Here is a 19,057-nt window from a genome sequence, read left to right as displayed (position 1 = left end):
GCTGTTTTCGACCTCAAAGAGCTCGAAAACATTAGTGTAGATATATTTTCGAGCTCTTCGAGCTATATTATTTTTTTTTTTATATTAAATTTAAGAAAAATAAACTTATTTGATTATTTTTGAATTGGTAAATGTGTATTCTATATGATGTAATAAATTATTTTCGTTTATAATTTATTTTAATATTTTTAAAACGATAAAAATCAGTCATATACTCTTCGTCGTTCCGGTATTGGGACATTTACCTTATACTTTAATAGATTGTATCACATTATCTATAACTATACTCTACGGGTTTTATTACTTATTGTGGAAATCAATTAACATTAGTCGAGCATTGTAAAGAGTGTAGTTATAAACCTAAATAAATCACTAATCCAACGAATTAGACTACTACAATTCGTAGTTGATCAAACCATTGGCCTTAAATTAACTTATTTCTGACTGGCTGATGAAAATGAAGCTTCAAGTTTGAATGCAGGTAATCATGAAAAATATTGTGCCAACTTCACCCTGCTCTGAAATCGTTTTGTTTCGTCCCTTGTCACACAATATACTATTAATGAAATATAAAACCCATTTATAGACAGGTCAAAAATCATATTTTTCTTTGTTATTACAAAAAAGTACAATGAAAACAATGTTTTCCTAATAGTAGTTTCTATAATTATTATCAAATTTTATAGTTAAAACCATTATGGGATATTTATGGTTATTGTCATACAGAATATAATAAAGTAATAAAATATTCTGTAAGTTTTATACTGTGAGTTTATGTTTTTATTAACTTAAACCAATTAAATTGCCGCGCCTACAATAATAATTATCGTGATGCAGACATACGTGTGAAACGGTAATATGATCCTGTGGGAATGTGCCTCGCAAATGTGTTTAAAAAGCCAAGAAAACCAACATGGTTTTTAGTATTTATTCCGACAAAATAACTGCATGAGTGTGAGATGATAAAAATAATTTTACATATTTAAAGCTTAAGTCGATTTATTTAATATCAATGTCGTATAGAAACAAATGCGACAATTTAATTTATTGAATCTGAATGTAATGAATAACTTATAAGATTGGTAAAAGTTAGTTAATAAATTATTTGGGATAATTATAATTAATTAATCAATGACTATGTATTTTCTTTTATTTTTATATTCAATTCTAAATTTTGATAAATCCTTTCGATTGCTACACCATTAATTATATTACTTTATTTATTCGAATGATATCATAGCACAAAATTAAAATAAGTTAGATTAAGTTCGAACGTTTCTTTTGAAGGAGTCAGTAAATTACAAACAATCCTTACGGAAATTGATAAAGTAAGATGATTATTAGTTCGGCAACTGACAAAATAATTTAAAAAAAAATTAAGCCTATTCGAGCTATGCAGGACATACTAGTGTAACCTTAATATCTAATCAGCTTTTTATGGCATTCAAGTATTTCTATTATTACAAGGACTATTCAAATCAGTATATTTGTACATAAGATGTGAAACAAATATTCTCTTTACAAATTTATATATATCACTCTTATTCATACACGGAGAAAACGAGTCTCGACAATATTATAATATTTAATATAGTTTAGTAAAAAATATTAATGCAAATCAATGATTGCATTATTTTTATTATTTATTGTCAAATTTATAGTAAAAATCACAAAATGATACTAAGAGCTATATGTTTACCTAAAAAATTACTATATTATTAATTTTATTGCTGTTTCATTGATAAAATATTAATTTGTGTAAAGAGAATTTTTAATTATAACCTTGTTATAATTAAACAATGAATATTATGTATACTTTTCATTATACGATTTAACGATTTTTTTTTTTATAAAAATTAACTAAAAGTATGTGTGAAATACTCTACATCGTGAAATAGTAACTATCTATATAATAATTTCTGTAAATCAGATGAATAGCGTAGTGTTAAATATTATATAGCAACTAAAAATTACGAAACAGGTTGTAGTTTACCAAAGACAGGTCGATGAAATTAACAATTGGTACATTGAGCATACGAATATGTACTACAAGTTCAGAAACTTTTGTTCAAAAGAGACATCCCGGAGAGGAAAGTACTACGGGCCCAGGCTTGGCCCAACTTTGTAGAACCTTGGTTGCCAGGTCTGACCCATGCTTGGTTATCAAACCTGGGCCATGCTTGGTTTCCAGATCTGGCCCATGCCTCGAGGTAAATGAATAAATTTAATTTAAAAAAAATTTTATTATTATTAATCTCGTAGAGTTCATGATCATTAACGTTTAAACTATCTAAGGAAGGTAAATGATGTTAAAAAAACTCGGTAAAAATTCTGCTGGGATCTGGGCGGGAACTGCCGTCCTGATTGCTGGGTCCGAACAGTAGCTACTGGACAAACCTACTAATGTTGAGCTGATACATTTATATGATCTATTTATTAAACCATAGGTATAGTCAAACTTGGGTAATCCTACCTTGGCCCGAGTCTGGATTGCCATTGGACGGCCAAGGCTAGGTTATCCATTCTTGGCCCAAGCCCGAGTAATCATTGTAACGGCCAGGACTGAGTACCCAATCTTGAGCCAAGCATGGGCTAATATAGGTGTGCCAAAGCTAGGTTCCCCAGTGCTGGACCAAGTAGGGGCCCTTTGTTCAACTTCAGCAGCTCCTGCATGGGATAACACCGGCAGACTAGATGGCTAGATTCTCACGCGAGGGATCAAGGTTCGAATCTCGGTCAAGTCAAATCATTTTTAAGTATCGACATTTATACCACTACTAATTTACATGCCGTAAATGATAGCAGTAACATTAAAAAATCGAAAAAAACTAATAAAAATTCAAGTTTATTTAATTCTGTTCTAATATGATAGTAAAATTTACTACGATGCGTATAGTTAATTTCACTAAACATGTAGTTAAGTTTACAAATGTAGTTTATATTTATTGGCATATTTGAATAATAGAAGTTACTAGATATAAATGAAAATAAAATTCTCAAGATAGTAAAAATTACACAATTTCAATAGCGTTTTAAGGTTTCAATATACAAAGAATGTTGGTCTGATAAACCTGACTTTTGATAATTCTACACAGAAAAAAAATAGGCGCTGCAACAGAATGCAGGCCTGTGGAAGCAACAGGAATTTGTCCTGTCGCTGTAACAAAAATCCTGTTGCTCCCACAGGACTGCGTCCTGTTGCAGCATATCTATTTTTTTCCGTGTAAGTATGGACCTGAACAGTACATTAACTTTATTAATTTCTACTCATACATATATTTTAAAGTAAACTTCCTTTTATTTTTTTCGCAGTGTACAAGAATTATTATGCTCGCTATTAAAAAAGTGTCCACGTGCACGTGTATGTTGGAAATAAAATTTTCAAACGATGTAATTATTATTATTATAGGATAATAAAGTATGTGATCATAATCCAAAAATTTTTTGTTTTCCATAATAGTAATATGATGGAAAAAAAAAGAATTATAAGCATGTAAATACACGTTTTTGTATATTTTGAAAGGTTAATAATGAGTCATCGAGTAAAGATAATATTATTAGTTTTTAAATTATCCATGACAAAGCTATTTTTATTGTACACTCAAACCTCTGACCGTTTATTATGACCTTCCACTTTTAGAAATTTTCTAATTTTTGTGTACATTAATGACAAGTATACTTATATCATTGTTTATTGTAGACAATATATTAATTCAATAGTATTTTTTCCTTATTAAACCAGCCGCTATTAATGAGTTTACATTTCACCTCCCCCGAACCGATGTTTACCACAAAATACGGAACGTGCGAGCATTTATATACATTTCTAGATTAAACACATAGGGTTGTTGATTAGAAAAAATACAGCTGCCGCCAGATGTGTAACTTTAACGAAAAATCTTCTTTATGGGGGTGTCAGGCTTGTATTTAAGTATAAACGCAACTTATAGAGGTTTTCTTGCTTCTTTTCCGATTCTTCTGGCTATTATATTGAGAAGCTGTGAAAGCTGTTATGTTGAAGACACTCTTACATCTGTCAGACGCTCCTACCGACCTCGCGTATTGCAACATACAAGAAATTCTTGCGAAAGGCGGAAAAAAACTATTCAAAAAAATGTTCAGACGCATTTCATATTTTCATTTGGTTAGAAATTTTAAATCGTTGATTTATTAATGTGAACTATATTTTTCATTTTATTTTTTATTGTTATTTTATATAATTTAAAGAAAAACAAAAATTAATTAAATGTTTCAGGAGACAACAGCTGGAACAATCGGTTTACTCTGGAACTGATTCAAGAAAGTTGGCAGTAAATGAACGTCATGATTGCCGAGAAAATTCGGATAAGGTAAATTAATGATAAATTATATAAATATATATATATACAATTCGACTGAGATTTTGGACGATTTCACGCCATTGATTTTTAGTTATAGGGGTCGGGTTAAAACGGGGTACTGAAGGGAAGACCAAGTTTTCGGGGACTCAAATACGTTAATTTTTTTTTTCTTTTTTTAATGAAACTCAACGTGTGAATAGAAACATTTTCAGCTGCCGTCAAAAAAAAAAATTTCATTTTTTCCGGGAAAAAGGGATACCCCCAAAAAAGATGAAAAAGAAAATTTCTGAAACTTAAATACATTTGATTATATTAAATTTTCTCATAAGTAATTTACAAAGACAAATTACATTTCACATAATTATTGGATGCAAATAAAGTAAACAAATTTTGATTAGTTTTTATTATAAAACAAACGTCATTAACATTTTTCGACTGACACCTGATTCTTGAAAAATAATGGTTTAAAATTTAACAAAAAAATATTCAAAATAATGCTCTATTATATTTACAAAAGTGATTTTGGAAAGTTTAAAAAATATTTTAAAAAATAAACTTTTTTCATCTCAACCAATGAGATTTTGGGACTCTGAGTTTGACGTCTTTTTGGGATTTTTCTATTTTTCTTTATAAATCTATTACTCTCTTAGCTTGTAGAAATAAATATCCTACTGTTGACATTTCAATGTACCTGTTTTGACAATTGCCATTCTGTTTCAAATTACTTTCAGCGGTTCACCCTTTTTCAAGCTTCTATTCACTATACCAACAATGTCTTTGAGATTTTTTTAACTTGATTTCAATATACACGCAGAGAAAAAAATGGGAGTTTTTCTAATTTTGTTTAGGGGAAATTCCTCTGTTGATGCTGTAAGTTTTACTATGTCAACATATGAATTGTAACTATGTCATATAGAAAATTTTGCTTTGTTACATACAAATCATTTCTATATCGACAATGTAAATTTTTCTATACCAACATGGAAAAAATAACTATGTGATATAGGAACAATTCCTATGTAGACATTGCAAAAATTCCTGTGTTAACATTGCTGAAATTCCTTTAATGACGTAGGAAATCACTCAACATGGGAAAATTTTCTATGTTAACATAGAAATAATTTTCATGTTGACAAAGTAGAAATTTCCATTTATGTAAAAATGAAATATTTGTAAAATTGTTAAATTTTTCTTTGTTTTCCCTTCTTAAACATGCTGCGAAAAATACGTGACTCACTCTGACCTCAAGAACTTTTCTTGAATTTTACTATTTTGTTACAGAATACGACCCATGATCTGTTCGAATTGCTTGAGAGGGTTCAAAGCTCAAGACTTGATGATCAACGCTGTGTATTGCCACCGTATTTTTCTCAGGTATGATAGAATATTTCTGATATTAATGCAGCATACATCGACATCCATTAACCTTTTATTATTTTTATTATAAATATATATATATCGTATTCAAAGTTATTTTTATAAATGGATGCTCAATTAATTTGAAGATATTTATGTACAGAAATTTTTTTTTAGACTTAGTCTGTGGGACGGTAAATATATTAGATTCTATATATAGACAGAATTATTAAGGGGATAATCTAAACGAACACTTAAGGTCCTTGATAATAAATATATGAGTGATCTGTTGAATAATAGATAATTTATAATTTAATCTATCACTTTCTAATAAATAATTATCACAAATAATTAAAAAAAAATGATAAATTTTGAAAAATATGTTTATAAATTCACTATTAGTTTGCTTTGCGACTAATATTATATTCTCCATTGATATACTGAGATCGTTTCTCTAAACGATTGTAAATATTAGATTCCTTTATATATATAAAAGTTGTTTCGTCTAACAAACCATTAATAATATTTGGGATGTCAGCTAGTTTTATTTTCAATTTTTTTCCAAAACTAATCTTCTTCTGTCTTCACTAAAGAATCGCCGCCTCTATCGTAATTTTTAGTGACTTGGAAATGAAATGAATGATGGCAATTTTTCATGGAAAACGGCTGACCTTAGCCGCATCAAATCATTTCTTCATGGTCTGTTTTCAGAGTTAAGTTAACAATTTAGCGAGTTTCATTTTCTTTTTCATTCCTTTGTATTTTTCTTTACATTTCTTTTTTACAAATATCAATTGTGTATTTTTCTATTGATATGTACAGTATCAATCGTAAAAATCATTAATCTATACTTATTATACCTGTATGACTCATGAAAATTTTTACACAATAGACATTAGATTTCATACGACACTACTTTTTAGTGATTTCAAAATTTACGTTAGATAAATTACTATAAGTTTTGCAATTGAGATCAGATCGAGATTTTTTTATTCTAAATTTAATATATTTGTCTGGTTTAGTTTAAGGGTATAAGAACTACTACTTACATAACAGACTATATTTCGTCAATGTGTAAAAAAAAACCGTGTTAAAATTTGACGGTTGAATATTTAACAAATTTTTGTGTAAATTAAATATACCATTACTATCTTGTTTGATCAATTCTAATCGACTTATTTTTTACTTTAACACACAATATTTTATTATTTATTAGTATTATTTTTAACATATATGTGTGTAACTTTTTTTACACATCGACGTAACGTGAAATAACGAAAAAATATAAGTGTAAACCATTTTTTTTATATGCGATTAGTGTTAATTTTGACAAACAATTTTTTAGTATGTAATAAATTTACGAGGTACAGAAAAATAGTGGCCAAGCCTTACAAAAAACTGTCCTAATTGGGTTCTTACTTATCTTGTCACAGAAGCTGTCCTGAATTTAAAAATGTAAGGTGTCAATTGGTACTTTGCTCGGTTCTTATTTAAGCGACGATACTTTGAACAAAAAAAAAAATATCTTTTTAGATAGATTAATTATATAAATATATTGCTGTGAGTGTTAAAAACAACTTTTTGATAATTTTTACGTATACTATGTCCACCGCTGTTATTAAAATTTATTACCTGGGATTTTTTTTTTTGGTAGCGATAGGAAAATTTTAGCGAGCGATTTAGAGGTTGCGAACAATGATAAAGAAATTCTCTCCCTATATTTATTATTTAATGTGGATCTTTTCGAAGATTACGGACGCAAACGTCTTCGAGCTTGGTCACGTTGCAGAAAAAATTTCGTCTCATTTGAAATAAAAGAGCACGTGAGTTGTGTAATGCGAAGTGGGCAATCGAGTATTGCTGGTTTTGAATAAATCGACTCGAATTTTTCGTATATATTATTTATCTTCGATTAGAAGCAAATTTTATTTAATTGTATTGTTCATATTATCACGTTTCAGAAGTTTATTAATAAATAACCATGCATAAAACTTTAATCTATTGACCTCTGTATATATTTGTCGCTCTATTGATACAGAGCTATTATATTTGCGCCACAAAAAACTCTTCAAATCATTTGTTGTATTACAAGTAAGACAGTACGAAAGCAGAAGTGACGGAGAGTTATAAGTTATGATTGATTTCAAAAAGTTTTTGTTTAACAATAAACAGAACTCAAATAAAACTATGGAGATTTATTTTTCGCAAGTTTTATTATACTCGTCAATAAAACTTTTTTTTTTTTTCAATTCTTCATTCATTATTTTTATAGGTATCATATTGCACAACGGTCTCCTGTATAATCACAAACAAATTTAAATGAATGAGTCATGCATGTATAATAATTTCAAATATTTATAGCGTCATAAATTTTTGATAATATTGATCACGAAATACCATTTTAGGATTTTATTGTCAAGGATGCGCAAATTATTCAAATTGAAATTATTCGTGCTGCATCGAATATTGACATTTTTTTCAAAATTTTGAATTAAGAATTTGAATTTTTAAATAATTCAAAAGTTTCAACTATTCATCAACTTACGAATTGCTCGAAAAATCTGAGTCAACGGTCAATTATTGTGAAAAATTTCCATAACTTGTCGTATTTGAGTTGAAATTTAATATTCGAAATTTGAACCAAATAATTGAATTTGAATCGAATTTCGAATGGAATAATGATAGTCAATTCGATATGAATACTATTCACACATCTCTATTTATTGTCTATCTGTTCGTCAGGTGGTTTTTTTTTAAACCATCTAGTTTTTGTGTGCTTAATATCCAAGATAAACGCAGTTTCTTTGCAACTAAGTCACAGAGAAACAGTTTTGACTAATGCGCCGTCAAGTTGAAGGTAACATTTGACTATCCAACTATTGGCTACAAGTTGACTCAAACTTTCTAAGAAAATTGGCGACGATTAACAGCTGAAAATTTGAAGGTAAGTTGATACAGAAAGTTTCCGCCAAATCGATGGCAACTTTCTGCATCAGCTGTTGTGCTCGCCAACTTACTGCTGGAAAGTTGGCGTCAAATCTCAGCTGCAAACTTACATCAAATTGCGAACGAAGTGGTTATCCTGATAGCCAGACTTTATGGTCAAGAAGTTGGTGTCCATTAGTTGCGATTAACGTGACGACAACTTCACCCTTTGTAACTGTTGACTACAAGTTGTTAGCAACTTTCTGAGAAAATTGAAGGCACCTTCAGTTTTTTCAGAAAGTTGACGACAGGTTGCGGCAATAGATTGTCCTCAACTTTCTGGGAAAATTGGTACCAATTTGTAGTCAACATTTACAAAAGCTTAAAATTGTTGACAAGTTGTCCTCTACTTTATCGCAACTAATCGTCACCAACTTTCTGACCAGAAAGTCTTGCTATCAGGATTGATAAAGTATTTCTTGTAATATCGTATGTCGATAGAATAGAAACTATTTTGTTACATTTGTCGGTAATCAATGAATCTCCTGGTAAGCCCGAAAAAAAAATCTACTCACTTGACAATCGGTACGATCTTCTTGTCGATAAAAAAGATCTTGTATCCAAAATGAAGTATAGATGGCAGTATTATGAACTTTTATGCATCTAAGATTTGTTAATTTATAAGTAATCCAAACCCCTTGAAATTAAATTTTTATTCCATAGTTTCATCGTTTTATATGTGATGATGGAGAGCCACATCACAAAAAACAAGATTTTATCTTAGCCTTGTAAGGTACAGTGAACAAAGTATAAAGTATTAATGTTATCGTTCTTTTTATTATGACTTAGGAAGTCCTGCAGCAAAAAAAAAAGCAACATAAATATATTATAAGTGAGATTTATATAGAATTAACTGATTTTAAATCAAAAACTTTTCTAAATAATAATAAAAATAGTTAATTAATAATAAAGGTAAACGAAAATTTTTTATTATTGTTAATAAAAATTATAACACATTAATAATTGTAAAAATACAATGACCAAGGGGCGATAACAGTAGTGCCATTGACGGTAATCTGATAAGGTAACATTGTAAAAGGAGCCATAAAAAACTACAGGGAAGAGTAATATAAGTAATATAAGAAAAGAGTCCGTGGGAGACTGTCGTGTCGTGGTCAGGTCTTTATTCCAAAGGGTCATATTAGGTCAAAATAAAAATATAAAAAACTTCTGGAGCTGGGGATCAGAGCTGTGTTTTGTGTGCAATAAAGATGGATACTTGGCGCAGTCTCTCAGACTATGTCCTTTTTCTTTTTTTAATACTTATTTCAACAGGAATGAATATTCACAAATCTAATTGTGTCTGGCAATCATTATAAATTTTTATTTGTTATAATGATTATCATTCATTCCTTGAAAAGATTTTTATGATTCGAAGAGTTTTTATTCACCAACCGTAAAGATTTAAGATTTCTATGTATATTCACGTTCGTTGTATACACAGGTGATCACAAACTGTGTTCGACTATCATGGGAACTCTATGGTTATTATTCTTGTTTCTCTATTTTACTTTTTTTAAGTCTCGTTTAATACAATACTTGTTTAATGAGTGTAATTTTAATGAAACTTTTAAACTATATATTCTTAACGGACTTTTATACATTACTGTTAGATCACTAATGTTTTATATCATCATGAAATGATTTATTCATTTAACATGCAACATCTTGTAATTTTTTAATGATGATTATTTTAAATGTCCTGCTATAGAAATTAAAAATTTTTAAAAAAAAGGAAGTCATTGGTTTCAGTCCAGGTTTTAAAAATTAAGTTTTCATCAGATCTTGACGTTTTGAGGTCCTAGGATGCTATTCTGACTATTTTCAGAGTGATGCTCTAGAGTGTATGCGTGTGTGTAAACTAATTTTTGTCGTTGCGGCAATCGAACGGGCTCGATCAACTTACTTCAACATTTAATCAAAGCAAAGTCTCAAAAAGTACTTTCGATTGCCGCAAAGCAAGTGCGAATCGGTCGATCTATTCCAAAAATGACCTTTCTTAATAAAAGGGTTCTTCGATTTGGTCCAAGCGTCTTTTGAGCGTCAAAAATTTACAAATAATAACAGTTTCGAGTTCTCTGAACTCAAAAACAGCAAAAAGTTTGGGGGTTACAGGGTCATCCGTTTTTCAGATATTTTAATATCATAAATTTTAATTATTAATTAATGTTGCATCACTAAGTTTTATTAGTGAGATAAACAACTCAGCACGAGTCTTGAAAACATCTGAATTGTATTGTCGTTCTCTTTGTTTTTTATTTAGTAAAAACCACATGAGAGAATAACAGATAAGTACACAAAAAAAAAAAAATTCATTTGTGTATGTATGTATTATACCTGTATTTTATTCAATAAGTAGTTACCAAGGTTAAATTTATGATGGTTTTTTGAGGGTTAGTATCAGCAGGAAGTGGAACGGTGAAATAAGAGAACCAGTAGAAATGTAATGGAGGGATGATAGAAACACAAAGAAACGGAAAGTCGGTGGTGCGTACACCGGAGAGTTACTCGACAATGAAATAAGTCGACCACGAAACTACATCCGTTGGCCTGCTAAAAAAAGTATATAAGGAAAATGAATGATTTTTTAAATCTTTTTATGAATAAAAATGCCTGTTTTTTTTTCTTTTGAAAATTAATCGTTATTTAGAAATTTTATTTTATTAGTGTTTTCTACATTTTGTATTTTTTCCATTTTTTCGTAAACATAAAATTTCAATTCAGTATAAAAAGGTTTAATAACGATAATGAGTATGAAAATAAATTAAATTAAGCTTTAGTAAATTTAAATAGAAAAAGAACGATAAGAATCCCGAAAGTTCTCATAGTAAATAGGAAGGAAAAACTGTATGATTATTTTTTATCATATTTGACTATGTAACATAAGATAAAGAAAAAGTAAATACAGAGAATTGTATACTAAATCAACAAATATATTTTTGTTGATAATTTTTTTTTGAAAATATACTGAGAGAAAAAATAATTTTTGTAAAAACAATATTCTCTAACGTAATAAATCAATCAAAATTATTGCAATATTAATTTTATATCTAACTTGAAAATCAATTATATTTTTCACCATACCTACGACGAAAGTTTAGATTCCCGCCCTGTTTAGAGGGAAGAAAGTCGTTCTTTTCCTGTAAAGAGAAACCAAATGATGACAATTAGCGCATGCTCCATTCTTCCCACAAACGGAAGTAAACATTTAAACTTTCGGGTACAGATCTGGTGAAAAATAGTATGCACACCACGGAAGAAGACAGGCCAGGATTTCACCTTCATCTCGGGTAGGCACTAATACACGCGGGTTGAAATGTCCTACTTTTCTCCCTCATTGTGTAATATACTATTTATATCCCCTGCAATGAAACTTTCAATGCCTGTTTTTCCGGTTGAAACAAGCCAATTTCCGACCAATGCGATTTAGCAGACACAAATTAATCAATTTCTTCCCTAAGAAAGAAAACTCAAAATGACGGTCATTTCGCATCACTACTTAGATCACATATAATTGTTGGCCGAGGTGAAGCCGAGGTCAATAAACATGTGATCTGAGGCTTTTTTATTTACTTCCCGAGGAGTATATATTATTTTTCTCGTCGACGGAGGCGGAAAGTGGCAACTTGGTTTTGTACAGCGGGACAAAAGTTGACGCTTTCCGCCCGGAGGCGAGAAAATAAACATTAAATATAACACCGGGCAGAAACACAATTGTGTTTCTGCCCGCTGTATGAGGGTATTTTTGAATTATGAATTCGCTAACAGTTGTTTGACGCATCGGCTTCAAATTAACTTGTTTCGACTGGCTATATAGACACTAAAACTCTAAGTTTCGATACTAGCATCATGAAAAATATCATATGAGTTTCAATAAAAAAAAAACATATTCATAAAAAGCTATTGTTTTCATTATTAAATTTGCATACAGCCTTCGGCTCGGGCAGTCAACTTCAGCTTCGTCTATCATCTTGTTTAATCCCTTAGTATACAATAAAAGAAGAAAATTTTGACTTCAAAAATATATTGAACTGGAAATTTTCAATATTATAATTTCTTGTAGGAAGAAAATACATTTTTTCGAAAGGTTATTTTTTCCCTCAGTTAAGCGAAGTCTATTGAATCAAATAAACTAAAATTCTTATAAAACTTAAGCATTAATAAACTTTGACGAATGTCGTACTAAAATTCTAAATTAGTCGATCCATTCAAAAAATTTGAAAAATTTACACACACATACAGGCCCCCGAACATCACTTCGAAAATAGTATGAATATTTTCCTGAGACTTCTAAACCTTGGCTTCTAATAGAAACTCGATCTCCGAATGTCAACTTTTGAAATTTAAAATTTTCTTAGCGGAAAGTTAAAAAATGTGTATGTTTGTAATTAAAGTATGAGTACAATAGTATAATTAGCGATTATATTCTTGATTTTTCTCCCGCGCTCTAACATCCACTTATGACGCTCATGAAGTATGCAACGGCGTCGCGACGATGGAAGTGGATGGAAGTATTATATCGGAGTAGTATAGGGTAATATAAAGTAGAGAGGTAGTATAGTGATGCGATGGAGTCGACAACAGCACACAAAAGTGTATAGTCTGTAATGTACTAGCAGGTCACAGCGGGGTGTAGAAGGGGAAGTCACAGTGGAGGAGAAAATTCAAAGAGAATCGGCTCGGCTCGCCGGAACTCCGGTTGAAACTCAACGGCAGTTGGGCCTCTACCGTTCCATGAGCACGTGGTTATTGTTAAATATTGTTTAAGGGGATTCCTGGCTTTTTATTTAAATTTTTCACTATCCAGTGTTTTGTTTCACCAAAACATAATCAAATATTGACAGTGATTAAGTTTAATAAGTATCAAATATTTTAATTATAATCTTGTGAAATACTTTTATTTATCTTTATATATTTATGAGTGTGTGAATATGTGTGTGTGGGTGTGTTTATGTATACATATACAATCATGGTTTAAGTTTAATAGTAATGCGAATAATTATTAATAATTCAACGTGGATGAAATGACATTGATATTACAAGGATCATCAAAATGAATAATCATAGAATGCGTAATTGCAAACATTGTGATTTCGGAGTGGTTGTATAATTTATGAGAGATCGGCTTTTTTATCCAAGGTTTCAATTCTTTGCTTACTGTACGATTTAAAGAATTGCGATTTTGCAACTTAAAGTGCGTACGCAAATGCTCGATTTTACTTCGATGGGATTTTTTTTGGATTATTGGTTTCACGCATTAGCATGCTTTGAAACTGAATTGATATCATCATAACAGAAGGCTTGAGAGAGAACTCAATTAATATGGATAATTTTTTAAAAAATAATTTTTCAAATTGACCAAGTTTTATTTTATGTCACGACGTGAGGTCCTTGAAAAAGTTGAATTAGATTGTATTGAAATATTTTAATTTATATATATATATATATATATATATATATTTTTTTTTTTTTTTTTTTTCGTCTCTTTTTCTTTTACTGCTTAACCTTGACTGCAAGAATAACAATCATTGAATAAGTTAAAAGAGACGTACTTTTGTGCGTCATGATGGGAGTGTTGAGGTGGAGGCACGATCTAAGATCGGAGGCCAGTCAACAGCAACAGCAACAACAGAGGAGTAACGGTCATACTAGTACGCTTACGAAACTTGTGACCCAGGTGAGAGAACTCAATAATCCTTTTCTTTAAAGCAAAAAATATTGAGACATCGCGCCATGTATTGATATGAATGATTCACGGGTATATTGATAAAATATTAATTGAGGAAAAGATAACTTGTTTTAAAAACTAAATCTTAAATAAAAGATACATTGAAAATAACAGTACACGGAGTAAAAAATATTGGGAACTCTATTTACAAATATATTGTAAACTTAAAATGCTATTGAAATTTAATGACTTTTACTATCTTGAGAATTCAGTTTTTATTTATATTCATAGAAATTTTATTATTTAAGTATGCCAATAAATGTAAACTGCACCAATAAATTTGGCTATGTTTAGTGAAATTTACTACCCAATATAATAAATTTTACTACATTAGGATGGAATTAAATAAACTTAAAATTTTATTAGTTTTTCAACCTTTTATTGTTATTATTTATGGCACGTGTGTATTAGTGTTGGTTTCAATTTTAATATTTAAAAATAACTTGACCGGGATTCAAATCCTGATCTCCCGCGTGCAAATCCTGTCTTCTGTCTCCATTGAACGAAAGTCTCTGAACTTGTAATACATATTCGTATACGCTATCTCTACCAATTGTTAATTTTATAGATCTACTTTCGAATAATTACAAACCGATCAAATAATTGAATATTTTCTCTATATAAATTGATATTTTGTAAATAACGAACATCAATGAAATAGTAATAAAAGTAACAATATAGCAATTTTTCGGTTAACCATATAGTATTAATTACCATTGTAAGATTTTTACTATTAATTTGGTCATAAATAATATAAATAATTCAATTATTAATTCGCATTAGTATTTTTTTTAAAATATATTAAATGTTATAATATTTTCGAGACTTTTCCGTGTGCGGATGTCTTATAAAATAAAAAAAATGTTAAACATTGAACTGTAATACATATCGTGTACACTTAATATGGGAATAGAAATAAATGAAAAAGATTTTACGCGGTTCTGAGTCAAGACTATGGTTTTATTCTTGGTTTGAGTATTCATTAACTTTCACGGTGCTTAGTCCACATAAATCCTTGACTCAAAGCGCAGTTACTATACTCACATCACCGCACTTGCGGTTGTTTAAATTATTAACGTCCAGCACTAATAAATGGTTTACATAACTAACTAGTTTTATTCAACTATTAATCGCGAAACGTTATATAGAAATCAATTTTATTTAAATCAACAGAAAGTGTATTTGGTGATTTCTATAACCGCTAAAGTTTTCAATTTCATTTATTTATCTATTTATCACAGGACAAATATTATGTTTTAATGGAAATTTTATCAGTAATATCGTATTTGTTACCGAGAAAATTATATAAATAAACTTGTAGAAAACTTTTTTATTTGCCTGTTGGATGATTTATCTGCTAAACTAAGTTTAGAATCGAGTAAATTAACGTATATCTACTAATATATACGTACGTATATCATTTCAAATAAACTTTGAATGTGTTTCATGTTTTAAAACAAAAACAAAGTCTATTTTCTAACTTGAAACAGATTACTAATTTCACTATTGCAGATGATCTCATATATATAACGTTTCTTGACAAAATTTTGAAGTAATATGGTATATATTATAATATGTCAGGAGTCTATATATACCATTAGTTCAGATATTTCTGTATTTGTCTGTATACATTATCTAGGCTTGATATCAGGATGAAATAAATGTCTATAGTGTACTTTTTCTATATTCGCAAAGATATTTTTCTAGTCGTGAGGTAGAAACTTCACTATGTTAATACATATGAATTATTTCTATGTTACATAGTGAAAATCGCTATATGTTCACATACACGGAAAAATAATTGTGATTCTCCCAACCACAATATTATAGTAAAACATCGTAGTAGTGGGTACTGCTGTATGTAGTAAAGGGTACTATATGAACAGTACTGACAACTACATATTGTAGTAAAAATTAATGACTCATCTAGTTAGCGTTACTGCATGTGTGGTTAAAGTAATTTCAAGTTGGTGTTGCGTTTCTTTACTCCAACTTCTAGCAATCACAACTATAGCTTTTTTCATGTAGGAAAGATTCCTATGCTGACATCGTAAAAATAACCATATCACATACGAAGAATTTTTATTCCATTGTAGGGATATTTTTACTATGTTAACATAGAGATTTTTACTGTGTCAACATAGGAAAAATTCCTATGTTATATAGGTAAAATATCCGCCAAATATAGGTATTTTTTACATTTTTACGTAGAAATTAATTCTATATAGAAATTTTGACTATATGTCAACATAGGAATTTCCTCTAAGTAATGTAGAAAAAATAGCCATTTTTTTTCTCCATGTACTTTTCTAAACATTTACTTTTGAATAAACAAACGTTCAATTTGAAAAAATTCCAGTTACGTCAATATTTTGTAAATGGGACCAATATTCAATTATCTAAGAATTATTATTTATATTTGTGACAAATTGGTCTAATAAAACTCAACAGGATCGTACATTAATAAGAATCATATTAAACCTTTTTTAAAGGATTTTGAACTAGGATCATCAAAGGCAATCATTTTTAAAAAAATCTGATTGAATCAACTAAAAAACTTTCCTTTTACAAATTCATTTTTATTTTCATCACGTACGTTTGACGCTATTAGTTTTATGGATATCTCTTATTCTTTGACGTACAACTTAAAGTTTCACTCTTTCAAACATATCGCGTTTGATTGATAGATAAACTTCTGCCTCCACCACAATGTCGGAACGCAGATTATTTGAATTATTGAATAAAGTTGTTTTAAAAACCATGATCATGGATCAACTTCAAGGTCAGTTTTTCAATCCGAGATTTAGTCAAGTCCGAGATTAATTTATCGCTTTTAATGTAGAATATACATTAATTATATAGATGTACTTTAGTATATTTATATTCCAGCTATAAAAACTGGTTTCAACTTGACTTGATTCGAAATCCAAACTGGCCAAGTTCACAGTGCGTTTGGGAATAAATTATGGTTATCAATGTAATACATTCAGACATATTTCTAAAATTGCAGTATGTGAGTCCGGATTTTTTTAAATCTCGGCTTTTGTCGGAAATACGGTTTTCAAAAATCGTATCTAATATAATGACTTCTGATCAACGGACATCATTGTAGAAATATTTAGAAACGTTTTCTAATATCGAAAAAAGTCGCCGACATTTATAATAAACTCTGATTCTGAAATCCGGTTTAAAATCAATACCCCCCTCTCTTTCTTTTTTTCGAAAAGTTTTAATTTTCATCGCGAGAAGTTAAAAAATCAAATATGTTACAGCATAAAAGTAGCAGTTATATTTATCAAGTTAAAATAACTGAGGCTTCTAATTTGGCAAGCTTTATTATATTAGTTTAGTTTATTTGCACGCACGCATATCAATTTGTGAGAGTGGAATATGGAGTAGTCAATGATTGATGTTGAGCAAAGAAAATATTAACGGATATTGGACAAGAGAGAGGGCAATTTTTAAACAAGTTAAAGTGGGCACTGCTTGTCAATCGACTTTAATCGTTCGCTCGTGCCATAGCGCAGATGACATACGTCACCTCTGATGTTAACCACATATCCCTGATTAAAAGAAACGATTCAAAATAATTAGAAACGACTCAAAACAATTCAAAACGATTCAATTTTATTACTATATAGATGTACATTCACCATTGAGTGAATCGTTTTCTTTAATCAGGGATTATTTGTTTTATTTTCGTTTCTTAATTTTTTATATTCGAAGCTTTAAGTCTCTTTTAAAAATATTCAAAAATTTAATAACTCTAACGATCATTCTAAACAAAATTTATAAATAAGATTGTAAAATTCTGAACCGTATATGAAAATTAATTCAGTATTAATTTAAAAACTGTTTGTTATTTTATTTGTGGTTTGTTCATACTATCTAGAAACGTATGAAATTTTGGAGCCCTTAAAATTTTTTTCTACAATTTATATATTTAATTCCTTTTAATAAACTCTTAATAGTTAATTACATATTTAATTGTAAAGTTTCATATTTGAATCTTCACGTATATTGAATAAGAGTAATTTTTTCAATTTTGAAAAATATTAATAATGCATTAAGAAAAAACGGTTACCGATTTTCAAGTCAAATTAATTCACAGATAAACATTAAAAATTAAAAATGGAGAGTCTAAAATTTTGTAGAACCTTAACAGAATAATAATTTTCTATACATTATAGCAATATAATAATCAAAGAATAGTTTATAAATTATATTACAGCAGGTTAGATCATCTTTCATGCAATAGAGGTCAGTACTATGGGTTTTCTGTTGATTCATTTATCGTTATCATTAAACATACGCCAGAAAACTTTCGTAAAAGTAACTTTAAACTCGCATCGTTAAAAAATAAGTTGACAAATTTATTAGGGAAAAAAAAGGTTTTTGAAAGTTTATTTATAAATTTACTATAATTTTAACCTTGACTACCATTACTCAGTTCTGAGATGAACAGTCAAAAATGAGTACTTTTCTCTTATCCGGATCAATTTATTATTTACTATTTTATTCAGTAAATGTTGATATTATTTAAATCCTATCAGTGGTTTATTTTTGATTAGATTAATTTAATACTACTAAACAGTTGAGGAAAGTCCAGGTGATTCACAGCTTAATCGATCGGTCTCTCGCGTGTGAA

The 19,057-nt window shown here is 29.3% G+C and overlaps 1 protein-coding gene across 4 annotated transcripts in view; it reads left to right on the top strand.

Moving 5' to 3' along the window:
• The window catches only part of LOC103580517 (rap1 GTPase-activating protein 1), a 90,092-nt gene that overhangs the window by 45,466 nt on the left and 25,569 nt on the right, over positions 1-19,057 (top strand). For 3 of the 4 annotated variants that reach the window (XM_008562289.2, XM_008562291.2, XM_008562290.2), the window contains exons 2-3: positions 4,256-4,349; positions 5,622-5,714. In XM_008562289.2, coding sequence (XP_008560511.1) covers positions 4,256-4,349; positions 5,622-5,714 — 187 coding nt within the window. Of the gene's footprint in view, positions 1-4,255; positions 4,350-5,621; positions 5,715-14,158; positions 14,359-19,057 lie in introns of those variants that run through there. The other variant, XM_008562292.2, reaches the window with a different exon arrangement.

Source organism: Microplitis demolitor, chromosome 7, assembly GCF_026212275.2.
Source record: "Microplitis demolitor isolate Queensland-Clemson2020A chromosome 7, iyMicDemo2.1a, whole genome shotgun sequence".
Taxonomy (NCBI): Eukaryota; Metazoa; Arthropoda; class Insecta; order Hymenoptera; family Braconidae; genus Microplitis; species Microplitis demolitor.
This window is presented reverse-complemented; position numbering and strand designations above follow the sequence as displayed.